Here is a 13,417-nt window from a genome sequence, read left to right as displayed (position 1 = left end):
AAGATGGATGGATGCAGAGATCAAAGTCGGTGGTCAGAGCCTCATAAAATCCCACAAGTTGTGCTCTCGAGATAAAATACTCGATGCTCCTGTACGGCCACAGCCAGCCTGAGGGCCAGGAGGTCTCAGGATCCCTGAAAAACAACCTGTTTCTGGTGCAGGTTGAGTTGTTGTTGGACAGTCAGAGATGATCAGCAAGAGCTCAGAGGGGTGAAGATGTTCGTATTTTGAAGAGCAGCTGAAGTCTCTCACCTGAGAGAAACATGTAATTTTAATATTTTTATGTATAATATTCCTACAGGGACTTGCTACTGGCACCATTGAATGTTAATAGTGACCCTTAAAGAGCGCTTCATCTCCTATGGTGTCATTTTGATATTCTTGTAATATTTCAAGCGTATATGTAACCAAATTTTGTCTTTGCACACAGTATATACTTTGTACAAAGAACATGATATTACTATAATGATGAACCTTGGATATTGTACCCACGTATGATTGTTGAACATCTAATGCAAAAACCATAGTCATTATTCTCCTGCTATGACAGCCTCCACTCTTCTGGGAAGACTTTCCACAAGATGTTGGCTCTTAAAGGATCCCAAAGGTATTGGATGGAGTTGAGGTCAGGCCTCTGTCCAGGCCAGTCAAGCTCTTCTTCACCATGGACCTTTATGGCTTTGTGCACAGGGGTATTGTCACACAAACAGGAAATGACCTTCTCCAAACTGTTGCCACAAAATTGGAAGCACACATTTAACATGTCCCTTAAAGGACACATTCAGTTTTTGTCAAGTCCATATTTAAACAACACTCACGTGTCCATATGGACATTAAAAGAGTTTGTCGTCGTTGTAATTGGTCCTTCTGCACATACATGAAGAAATTCTCTCCCAGTGTAACTGTGTGTTCAGACAGAACACAAAGCAAATTTTAGAGGCAGCACAATTGCATATAAAAGCAATAAAAAGACTGGAATTGACATGAAGACCCATCAGCACAAAAAGTGTTTCAACTTGAGTGAAAAAATTGCTCGGTCCTGGAGCTTTGTAAATCTGCTTCATAAATGACAAGAGGATCTGAGTGTCTTAGTTCAGTGAGAAGTTGAACTGAACACAAACACACAGACACAGTCGGCACATCTGTTCTTAAATTAACAATCTCAAAGATCTCCGTTTCACTCTCTTTGGCAGCACCTGTGGCGATAAGCAGTAATTGCAGGTGTGTTTTTGGACTTCACTTCCCAGAGATCCAAACCAGTGTTGCCTGTGTGACGTCATGCTAGCAGAGACCAGAAAAAACAAATCTGTTGCATTAGCTCCGCCCACCCTCTCTGGTGGACCAATCACTGCTGGGTGAAGGAAAAACGTATCACTAACTGTGCACCGCCTTTGAATTTTTCCCAGGTGTGTCACCACCGACACCTAGTTCATAGTACTCCTAATACTGCAAATGCAAGGGCTTTCATCAGTGCGCTCAGTCACCATTGTGTTACCACATTGGGTGATAGATAGTGACTTAACAGACATTTATTTAAATGAAAATCTTCAAGATTATTACTGTAACAAGCTTACAGCTAACGTACAGTTGGTACATCGGCTAAACACAAAAGGTCAAACTCATGTGAATGAAGCGAAAAAAACGTTTCACGTTCTATGAAATACACAGTAAAAGACGATGGACAAAACCCACTTTCCAAACATTAACTAAAGCTAATATGAGGCCTCAGTAGTCTGTTTTTTAGCTCAAAATAGATACTTTTATGTGGCTCCCCTGCGGCTCAGCAGGAAAACACTTTGGTGGTGGGGGGGTCAGGGGGGTGGGGCTAACATAACATAACAAACGTCATGTTAGGAAGGGATCTCCCTGTTCGAAATGAGGAATGATTACAGCAACTAATAACTCTTTCAACGTATATATATGGACATGAAAAATGGAGCAAAAGTACATGAAAGTATTTGGAAACAGCTGTCCACATACTTTTGGCTACATAATGTATCTCAATATAATTCCTGTGTATCACTATAGGGCATATGTCTGTAGTGCTCAAAAATGACTTTATAGTGACATCATAGACTACTGCTATTTTTATTCACTACTATTCCTATAAGCTATTTCTATAATGATCCTGTATCTGTGGTACCACCTAGTTAGCATTGTAGCTAGCGCTGTAGTTTTGCTATGAAATATCTGATATTGTACACTCTCTACCTGTCAATCACCATCATCATCAGAATAAATTGGACGTTTCTCCGATACCGTTATCGATTCATTTCTATCTCTGCCCACCACGCCGGAGCATTGAACAGCCTCCACTATTGATCTGCAGGCCTATTAAAACCTCCTTGGGAACATCATCCTATTTTTTTATTTGAGACCTTTTTCAAACCATAAAATCGATTCTTTCTGCCAGATAGAAGAGAAAACATGTCACATTGTTGCAGACAAGCCCGAGGCTGGGTACCAATCAGCTGGGATGATTTCTAATGATTTAATTCCACATCTTTGAATCATATGTTTAAGCTGTTGATGTAAGGATTTGGTTGTTCACAGGGGGCTATAGACTTTTAAAAAGCCAAAATTGATGTTTTTTTCCATTAAGTTAATTTCATTTTTAACCGCACCGGCAGTCTTTTGCCACATGATGATCAGCCGCTCTGGGTTGTAGATTTTATTTACCACAGTAATCAACAGCTCTACAGTATGTTCATCTTTTTCCTGTGTTTGATTTTCCTGATGCAGGTGCTGAAATCAGGACTTTGCTAACAGCAGAAACTGACTTCTTTAATGTCACATCTAACCAAAGGGCGGCAGAAATGTCAGGCTGCCAGTGGCCATAAAACACACTCACACACGCACGTACTATCTTCCTGTTATCATGTTTTACGGAACTATATATGAAATGTTTTATTGCTTTTTTTTCAATTACTACATACTGACTACAACCTTTGACCTTTGACCTTGCCACACACATACACTTACACACATGCAAATATATAGTTTGTGGCTTATCTAATAGCAGGGATTCGTTAATTATACTCTCCAAACTTGGCATTAGTATTGTATGTGATTTAGTGTTGAGGAAATGACAAACTACCCAATAAAATTACAAAACAGAAGTCTGGTTTAAGACCTATAAATGATGCCTTACAGAACTCAGCTTACATTTGTATTTTGAATGTTGGTCTGTGTGTTTTCTGGCATCTTGAATCAATTTTCCCTTTGTGAATTTTAAAAATGAGCAAATTTTGAATGAGATTTGTTTGCAGAATTTGTAGCTTTTTGTGGTAATTAGTTGTTGTGTTAGCTGCAGTTACGTCTCTTTAATACAAAGAAATGATGGTTTTATGAAATTACTTGACCTGAAATGTTTACAGACGGCTGTAAAACTGTAATAATGGGATAATATAATGTTATAAATAAAAATAAATATATATAATTGAATACAGTTTTATGATAAACTACAGAGAACATAACAAATTTATGAAGAACTTGCGTCTCTACGTGAAAACAAAGCTCTTAGAACTGACGTTTTAAAATGTGTTTAGACTTGCATGAAGAGTTATTAATATTTCATTTGACTGTAAAATAATAAACAATCTGTCTTGAAAACGGTATTCTACGCCAGGAAATAGATATCAGTTCAGATTTTGATTTGAGTTTTGATTGATAGGAATCGGAAAGAATATTTAGCTACAAATAACAGCATTTTCGAGTCATTGCAGGTCTTCTAAAGAGCTTCCTCAGATTTCCTCTCTTAAAAAAATTTAAATGAAGAGTCCACCACATGAAACCTTAAATAAATCAAAGTCCAGCAGCAATAAAGGTCATTTATTTAATAAAACATGGACAATGACAGTTTAATATCTACTTTGAGAACACAACAAACTATGATAAAGTCTATCGCATATTATATATTAATCACCATATGACTAATATATAGCCTCTATCTTATGAAGAACCTAAACATGATGCGACACATTCGTCTCGTATAAAAACAGTCTCTTCACAGGCTGATAACAACAAGCTCACTTACAGGCAGTCAGGCAGTCCAAATCTCGTTGTAAAAGTGTAATGAAATAAAAATTCAAATTGTTAAGAGTATTAATAAATTTTTCTGTTCTCGCAGACGTTGAAATTGGTCATTTTAATCCTCGCATGACCCACATAAGGGAGAAAAAAGAATCATCATGCTTCAGTTTCTTTAAATTACAGGTAAGTGGTCACATTTCTTGAAATAGATTGCACATGTTTGGAGGAAAATGTGATTTGACGACTCAATATTAGATTTAAAAATGTTTTTTATGCAGTGCACAAAGCTCAAACTGTCAGGAATGAATGTTGGGATTAAAGCAAAAGTAGTCTAACAATGCAATTTCTTGAAAAAACACAGAAAAACGCTCCCATATGTGTTCTCTCATGTCTCTAAAATGGCAACGTGTCGAGGAATAACTTATCTATTATTGCAGGCGGCGGCACCAAATCCTCCAGCTTCAAATAAAAAATCCTCTGCAGGCCTTGGATGCACAGAGTGCGAAGTTCAGGCAGCTTTTCCAAAAGTCTGGACAAATGGTTGGACCAACAGTTTGAGCCTCTGTCGGCACACATCCCGCCGTCCTTCAAGCACTTGACGATGTTGCTCTGCAGCTCCTCCACTTTCTTGGGCTCCTTCAGTCCGTGCCGCTCTGCAGGTCCATAAGGGAGAGTTCAAAAACACATATTAGATGGTTTATGATGTAAAATAACCTTTAATGAGACATTGGAATCTTTAATTATCTACAAACTTGTGGAAAATATGCTGCTGGTTTGAGATATTTCTTTTATCCAAAGATATAACTTCTGACAGAAAAAACCCCACGCAAATAATTTCTATTTGGGATTAAATTATATCATTACAATCAGTTCTGATGTGTCTTACGACCCATAAACGCCACGTGGTTCAAGGAAAGAAAAGTTATTTTTTCTAGGTTAAAGCTGCACCTCTCCGCATAATTGGATTTCTAACATAAAAACACAAATATGTAAGTTTGGGCTACTTCTTTAGCTGATCATTTCTTTTAATATTCCAGACAAAAAAAGACAATAACTGTGGGAAAAATCCAATTTCCAAAGCAAGAAAAAAAGCTCAGGCCAGAGCGCTCGAATGCAACATTTAAATAAATCATGAGGTGTGAGCATCAAGCAGCGTCTCACCGGTGACCAGGGCGAGGGTGCATATGCAGGAGAAGGTGGAGACGTCCAGATTCATCCTCTGCAGATTGGCTGAGAACTCTACGATGCTGTCAATCCACTCCCCAAAACCCCGCAGGCACTGGAGCCGGTGCCACACCGACCCATCGCAGAAGATCAGCTTCCCTTCCTCTGGGTTGGATCTGAAATATTATGACAGCTTGTGCTAAAAGTAAAAAAAACTGAATGGTACAAGTGGGTATAAACTACCTAGTTACACTTTTACGTCATATTGCCTCTGCTCCCGTTATCAGACACTTTTATATTCCAAAACAGGGGTGTAGTTAGACATTTTAGCCTCTTCACTGCATTTATCCACCCTGCTAAAATTTGTATGAACCCTCTCCAGCTTTAAATCACACTTCCTGTCACATAAGAGTTATAAAAACTGATCTAGTCCTCTATACTCTTTTGTTGTGTGTACTGACTCTTGCATTAACAAACACATTTGCATATTGTTGCAAAAATTCCATGTCAGAATGGAAGTCCCCCATGTGTCTGATGACCGCTCCATTGTTTACCTGTACGACAGTCGCAAAACAAAGAGCTCCAGGAAAGCAGAGTAGAACAGGAGGTCTTGGTCATGCTTGGGCAGGGAGGTAAAGCCCGGGATCTTCTGCGCCCAACCTCGAATCACCTCCATCGATCTGGTCAAGAGGTCATAAAACTGCCGCACATGTTGAGCATCATCTCCCAGCGGGCTTTCAGGACTCTCTTTGAACTACATGAGTCAAGTAGGGAAGATACCATGAATACTGGATTTTACATAAACTTGTTTGAGGATAATGATACTTAAAGTCAATCAAGACTGTAAAGCAACAGCATCAGCATGAAATGAATGCTGAGTAATCCAATAAGTGGATTAATTCTTGAGTAATGATGCCAACAATGCTTACTTTGGCGTAATCAAGGCGAGAGGGCGAAGGGTTCGACTCCACGTGTGCCCTGATGAGGGCGCTGAGGGTGCTGACAGGCGAGGACGAGTCCGGAAGAGCTTTCGGTTTAGATGGCAGGCGACCCCTTCGACCTTTCAGACCGTCTGTCCTTACCACTGCAGAGCACGAAGAGAAACAGGACATGTGTGTAAATACAGAGCATATGATTTCTCCTTGATGTATGAGGATTATATCACATGATTTAAGAAAACCAGTTTGCAGCACAGACTGGATCTTACCTTCTTTGACCATTCCCACTGCAAGGCACTTCTGGAAGCGACAATATTGGCATCGGTTCCTCCTGCGTTTGTCCACAGGGCAGTTTTTGGCAGCCAAACACACGTATTTGGCATTTTTTTGCACTGTACGCTGGAGATAGAAAAAGATTTTGTCAGTGTACTAAGTTAGAAAAATATAATGACATGAGGCACTTCATGAGAAATTGGGTTGTAATTGATGCTTATTGGGTTGAGATGATACATAATAGTTACTTTGGATGACATGAGTTCAAGTTCAGTTTGGAATCTCATTCCCATCATCTCCTCTTTACTATTTAATACTATAAATATAGAAAAACACAAAGTTCTTCAAGGATTATTTGGTTACAGTTTGACTTAAAAAGCCCTCAGGTAACATGTTGTAGTGGTGTTTCTGAAATGTTCTTATATCCTGAAATGCTATAAAACCTCAAAATGGGTTCCACTGTGTAACAAACCCAAATTACACCATAAGAATTATAAATCAGAGAACCTTTTCTGAACATTTTCATTGCTGCACTTTGGTAGCAGCTTACCAAGCATCTTGAAAGACAATTAAACCACATTATTGTTCTCTGTGGTACCAACATCATGATGTTGAAATGCTGTGAAAGTGTTCATATGGTTTCCATCTGCTAAACAGAACCTTTTTGGAAGATTTTTAAAGCGCGATAAGAGATCTGCAATGGTGCATATCAAAGAAAACAGCAAGAAGTATCACAAAGAACAGTGACATAAGCATAACGCCATTGAGAAACCCCCTTGAATGGTTCTTTGAAAACTGTTCAATATAAAGAACCTTTTTTGTTAGTTTCTACGGAGCCATTTTTAATGAGAGGAAAGTAAAAAGCCTCAAATGGTCCTTTGAAAATTAACAGCAGCACTCTTGCTCCTGTGGGCCATCTGAGGCAGTGTAAGGCATTCAGCAGGCGGACAGGGCAGTCTGGGTAAATACAGGGTCGTGGTCATTCATAATTTGGAGAATCGCCCCCGGGAATCTCCTTCAGAGAGAAGAAGGGGGAGGTTTTTATTCATGGCACGTTAGTGGTCATTTTCATACAGGACATTTGCCCCTAAAATGCGTGTGTCAAGAGATCAAAACGTGCATCTGAAGCACAAAGACCAATTTAGGAGGGCAGTCAGGCTTCCCAGTGGGATTTTTACATTATAGCCTATTATCCGAAATTAGAGTTTAATTATGCGGCAGTGTGGCCATGTAGTCTTTTCTGTATGTACAGAGAAAATGTGATATCCATGTTAACAAGTCTGGTATTTTATTCTTTAGTATGAGACACATTATTTTAAAGGATTGTTTCATCTTTTTGACAGAAATGTTCACTTTTCAGCGCTGCCTTACACCTGTATTACCCCATTTCAACTTTTCAGTATAATAAAGGTTCCTACAAGCATTTCAACTGCCTGTAAATTTCTCCATATAGCAGTTTTTTCATGAAGCTTTAAAATGAAGTTGCACTGAGAACAAACCTTGAAAAATCCCTTGCAGCCTTCGCAGGTGCGCACCCCGTAGTGCTGGCAGGCTGCGTTATCCCCGCACACCGCGCACAGCCCCTCCGCGCTCAGCGGTCCTCGACTGGGGCCCGAAGGACTCTGATAGTCCTTAAAGTGGTGGCTGTGGGCGAGCTGGAAAGGGTGAGGAAATCCTACACCAGGCTGCTTTCCGAGACCAGTGCAGCCCAAAACCCCGGGGCTGTCCAGCGGCTGGTGCGCACCGGCCGCGTCCAGGTTCATGGACACATGGAGAGATCCGTCAAATTTCATTTGGCAGGTGGACAGGCTCTGGCTGCCGTGTTGCGCGTGTTTGAGAGAAAACAGTGAGAATCTAGATAGTGTGTTTTTCCTGTGCGCTGCCGCCAAATAGTCTTGACGGAAACTGTACAGAGAGCCGGAGTCTTCCCATATGTGTCCCGGTGGAGTTTGGAAGTTGGATGTGTGTGGCGACGGTGACCGGTAATAATAAACTGAGCCCGGAGAGGAGAGCAGCTCGTCTGATTGGTGCGGATGATGCTGATTCGGCTGATACCGCGGACATCCGTGAACATCCTCCACCTTGACGCACGGAAGCTCCCCCTGAACCGGCATTTGGAAGAGACATGTGGGCTTAACGTCGTAGCCGGAGCTGTAGGTGTCCGTTAAAGGGCCAAAACTGGGACCCGACGAGGCTGCTGATATTTCATTGTTGGTAAGGTCCATGCTAAACTTGACAAACTCCGGGGTGAGGAAGTCGCAGCTGCGCTCTCCGACGGCGCTCTGTGAGGCCGGGCTGGCTCCTTGTGGAGAGGAGCTGCACTGGGTCTGGACGCACGGCATGGTCACTGCAAACATGAATATAATTCAGTCAGCACAGAATGATATACGGGTTATTTGGCAAAATTGAATATTGCGCATGAAAGTGCAAGACTTCAGTCTATTACTGTAAGCTATTTTAAATGTTAGTCCCCCTTATGTTATACAATTTCAAAATAGGCAGATATGATTAGATAATATTATATTTTTAAAGGTTTTCTTCATAATTCTCCTGATTATTATTCATAAAAAGTTCACTGGAAACAAGTTGCGCAACCGTTACACAGAAATGGTCACTTGTTGAAAGAGAAATACAACTTCAAGACTTTTTAAATTAGACTTAAACGACTTGGACATTTTTTGCACTATGCAGAACAACATGTGGATGCATACAGACCAGAATTTAAGCTACTACCTTAAGGCAAGTTGTCTTGTTTTCCAAAGCGTTGTGTTGTCCTGTTATTTGCCTGCTATGAAACAAAAAATCATTAGAGTATCACTTGCAGGCATTACACTAACATGCAGCCATTGCTTTCTTCATGAATCAGTAGAGAAAAAGTCGAATATGCAATACCTTAGACCTCCATCCAGTGCAAGAGAACAGTAGTAAGTAATCCCATTTCTGCTGCAGTATTGCAGTGTATCTATTACAGCTTTGCTGTGACCAGAAATGTCCATTCGCTGTCTGGAGAGCAAAGGAAATGACTGTTCACTTCTCCCACTCTTGGCTTACAGACTGACTGCCAGTGACACCGACAATGTGCTTTTGTTTACGTGGTGCGCACCCGTGTGCCAAACCCTATTACGCACAAGCCACAGAGGGGTGGAGTGGTGTGAGTGTGTCTCTCTCTTGTGTGTGTGTGTGTGTGTGTGTGTGTGTGTGTGTGTGTGTGTGTGTGTGTGTGTGTGTGTGTGTGTGTGTGTGTGGGTACAGAAAGTGGTGCATGTTATTTGGAAATAATGCTCGTGGCCCACTTTCTTGCAGTTCTCCTCATGTGTAAGCTATTTTATTGCGATTGGATAAACTATCAAACATGTGGCTGTAAGACGATGCATGTGTATGCTGGTATTGTTAGGAAATAACATTAAAAGTGGAATTATTTACTGATAATGGGCATCTTCAACAGCTTTTATTTAATCTTGTCTCCTATGACTTGAAATGTCAGTCTAATTATATGTTGTGGGTTTTATTTTCTCTCCAGGCCTCCTGCGCTGAAAGACGTAGAAAACGACAGCTGGTGGCATTTCTCCCTCTTGATTAATATCCTGCAGGAGACGGATGGAGGGGAGACTGGTGTTTATATTACAAGTACAGCTGCAAGGATTGGTCGATTAATCGATTAGTAGAGCGACAGAAAAATAATCAAAACTATTTTGATCATTGAATCATCATTTTTGTAGTTTTTTAAAAGCAAAAATGCCAAAGATGAGCTAGTCTCAAGTTCTCAAATGTCACGATCAATGCTTTTCTTTGTCGTATGTGTTGGTAAGCTAAATATTTTTGGGTTTTTGACATTTTAGGATGTCACATTGGGCTGTTGGAAACTATTGCGGATATTTTCCGTTATTTTCTGACATTTTATAGACAAAATGAATCGATTAATCGAGAAAATAATTAGTAGATAAATCGCTAATGAAATTAACTGTTAGTTGCAGCACACTCACAAGATGGCATCAAATGTCTGGTCAAATTTGTAATCTTCATGCTTTGATCCGCAGGTCCTTCCTCCCTGCTGCTGTCAGACTTTACAATCAACACTGCTCCCAGTAGACTACACACACCAAAACTGACAAATTCACTCATGTGCAATATCAATGTGTGTAATGTATACTAAACCATGCACTGCCTGTTTACTTATTTAGTATATCTTGCTTTTTTTACTGATGCTCTTTTCTATTGCACTATACCCTTTGCTGCTGTAACACTACAAATTACCCCACTGTGGGATTAATAAAGTATTCTTATTATCTCTCTTATGTGATAATTCCTGATTTAAATGACACATTTAGCAAATTTAAGACAATTTTATTGAGGCAAGCATTTGTCTTCTGCTTCTTTTCGTCAATTAGAAAGCTGATTTTGTAGGGAAAAAACATGTTTATATTACTTATATACAGTAACTATCCTGCAGGAAAAGGATGGAGATCTATGTATGGCTCTGTTTACGTCAACATCTTAGCACCGCCTCTGCTCGAATACGATTGGACGAGCGTAGCTAGGTGCTGCGTTCCGATTGGCTTTTCGCGCCGTCGCTCAACGCCGCTCAGTTTCCTGGTTGTAGCTGCTGTCAAACACAGGCTCCGGCTTGGATAACAACCGATGTCCTCAGTCGCCGCCCTGCATCGCCCCGAGCGAGCTTTATTCAACCGCAAAACAAGAAAGCCTGTAAGTGGGAATGTCTGTTGTATCACCCGGTGTTTTTATAACATTAAAATAAAATTTGTCGTATGAGTTGTTAACCCTGTGTGTGTCGGCAGAGAGACAAAAAGGCAGAGCAACATCTGCGAGTTTTTCTTTGCTAGTGATTGCACGACAGTGAAAAAACAGTCTCTTCTCGTCAGCTGTCAAAGCTAAAGACATGTCAGAATAATGTGTGTATTGTGGTTATTTAAAACCGTAAAAAAATAGGGGGGAAACACTCCTGTAACGCTAGCCCTTCCTGTCAAGGTGTAGGTGTTTTTAAAGAGCTTATTCGTGACCGTTAAGACGAAGCTTGCGGTCGGTTTTCCTTGAAAGACCTGAAGAGCTGACATTTTAATCCACAGCAAGATGTCAGTTTGACGCTGACTTTCTCTTGTGTAGTAATACACAGCGGAGTATTACAGGTATTGCAGCTACCTGGCATCATATATCACTGCCTGTTAAACGCCACCCGGTTATGTGTCGATACAGACAGGACTGATGGATATAATCTAGAAAAACATAGCTAAAAAAAACAGAAAAAATGAGCCATGTGTTTCTTCAAAAAGCAGCCCACATTGTAGACAGGAAGCTCCCTCCTGTGCTGACTCATAATGAGTATGTAGGGCGGTCTGAGTCATTTCCCAAAAGTGTGAATTTGAGGAGATCAGCATGAGGACAGAAATGGTTAAATTTCCAGGTTGTGTCACTCATCTATTAGTGCTTCAATTTCACTTCCAGCGTGTGGTTCAGCTGGCTAAACTACACCCTCCTGTCACCAGGTTTCCTCAGGGCTAATTATTGTCACATTTGGCCTTTTTATTCTTCAGTAATGTGCAGTCTGTGTAAGGGTGTGAAAGCATGTGGTACACCACTCAGTAGGATTTGGTAATATTGAGCTTTGAAGGCCAATACACAAAGAAGTGTGCTAAATATGATACCTGGGCATCCCAAATATATTATTATTTCAGTACCATACTTTGTTTCATTCAATATAAGAAAAAAGTTCTCTAAATGTTAAATATTGTCTTCTCTTAAATAACATGGTCTAGAACTAGAGCTTTCTATCAAAAGTGAAAGTTGGCATCAAATTTCTGCTCAAATCTGTAATCTTGTCTATTTATGCTTTGATCTGATGTTTCCTAATTTAAATGACACATTTAGCAGATTTAAGACTATTTTACTGAGGCAAACATTTGCTATTTGAGAACTTCTGCTTCTTTTCGTCAATGAAAAAAGCTGATTTTGCAGAAAAAAACATGTGTATGTGACCTATGACCTTTAATTAAGGAATTGAGAAAAGTATATCAGTTCTAAAACTCAGGAAGACTGGCAACATTTTGATCGAAATTGGGAACTATCCAATGAAACAGCAAGTAAACAAGATTACAAATATGACCGGACACTTGGTGCTTGACATTGTTCGATATTCGGTACCACAGACACATTTCAATTGGCACCAAAAACACTAAAAGTTTGATATCCAGGGCTTCTAGAAAGCAGATTTTCATGTGTTAGTTTCAGACATTTCTTGCTGATAGTTTCTATTTCAGGTTTTTTATTGTTGTCAGTGTAGAACATGTAGACCAGCTCTTCAAGAAGCCCTCTGTCCCAATAATATTCAGTAAGGGCTATAATTATATTTCAGTCATATGGTCATACTGTACCTCACAGCTTTACCATCCAACATACGCAGCTGTGGTGTGACAGTTTACACCGTACAGTTTCAGTTCTCTGGAGACTCTGTCCTAACGTCTTTATTACAGGCAATAAAAGACTATTTCCTTAAAGCACAGTACACGTTCTTTTGGACAGGCTCCTGTAAACTTTTATGTTGTTATTTGAAAGTTGTATTAAATACTCCCATAAGAAACCATAAAAATCCCAGTTTCTTATTTGGTGAAAAGTTGTCAGTAAAAATACAACACTGACTTTTGGTGCTCATATTGGCCGAGACAATGGTACGTTACTTGTGATAGGTCATTTGTTTCACCAAACTGGTTATTGGCATTTGTGCCATCTGTAGCTGTGTTTTATTAAAATGCATTAGAATCTGCTGCGGCGTACGCCACTCCCTGGAAACCTTTATTCAAAGTAGGTTACAGTGGGAATGCAAATGCTTTTTTGGGCTGCCCCTGGTGGGAATTGAGGCCTTTGCCCTGCCAGGCAGAGCTGGTATCATGTTCTGCTCGTTAGGCCGGACCCTGATGGAATATGGAAGCACTATCCCAACAGTTTCTTATTAATGAACTGGACAATATAGTCATTTTAGTGCTTTATTTTTAATTTCT

General features: G+C 40.1%; 2 protein-coding genes across 3 annotated transcripts in view; one reads left to right on the top strand and one right to left on the bottom strand.

Annotated features, from left to right (window-relative positions):
* Positions 1 to 3,852: 3,852 nt before the first annotated feature.
* Positions 3,853 to 9,487, bottom strand: LOC137177236 (nuclear receptor subfamily 4 group A member 2-like). 2 transcript variants are annotated; one of them, XM_067583410.1, is made up of 8 exons: positions 9,300 to 9,487; positions 9,141 to 9,195; positions 7,907 to 8,754; positions 6,404 to 6,533; positions 6,126 to 6,280; positions 5,751 to 5,950; positions 5,194 to 5,372; positions 3,853 to 4,685 (listed from the first exon to the last, which is right to left on the bottom strand). In XM_067583410.1, the coding sequence occupies exons 3-8, from the start codon at positions 8,747 to 8,749 to the stop codon at positions 4,426 to 4,428; spliced, it is 1,767 nt and encodes a 588-aa protein (XP_067439511.1). In that variant the 5' UTR covers positions 8,750 to 8,754; positions 9,141 to 9,195; positions 9,300 to 9,487; the 3' UTR covers positions 3,853 to 4,425. The 2 variants fall into 2 exon arrangements, with proteins under 2 accessions (XP_067439511.1, XP_067439512.1); XM_067583411.1 differs by having other exon boundaries at positions 9,141 to 9,192.
* Positions 9,488 to 11,011: 1,524 nt separating this feature from the next.
* The window catches only part of gpd2 (glycerol-3-phosphate dehydrogenase 2 (mitochondrial)), a 28,593-nt gene continuing 26,187 nt past the window's right edge, over positions 11,012 to 13,417 (top strand). The window contains exon 1 of the mRNA XM_067582949.1: positions 11,012 to 11,111. The gene's annotated coding sequence lies outside the window, so the exon portion shown is untranslated. The remainder of the gene's footprint in view (positions 11,112 to 13,417) is intronic.

Source organism: Thunnus thynnus, chromosome 24 (genome assembly GCF_963924715.1).
Source record: "Thunnus thynnus chromosome 24, fThuThy2.1, whole genome shotgun sequence".
NCBI classification, from domain to species: Eukaryota; Metazoa; Chordata; class Actinopteri; order Scombriformes; family Scombridae; genus Thunnus; species Thunnus thynnus.
Note: the sequence above shows the minus strand (reverse complement) of the source record. Positions and strands in the feature narration are given on the sequence as shown.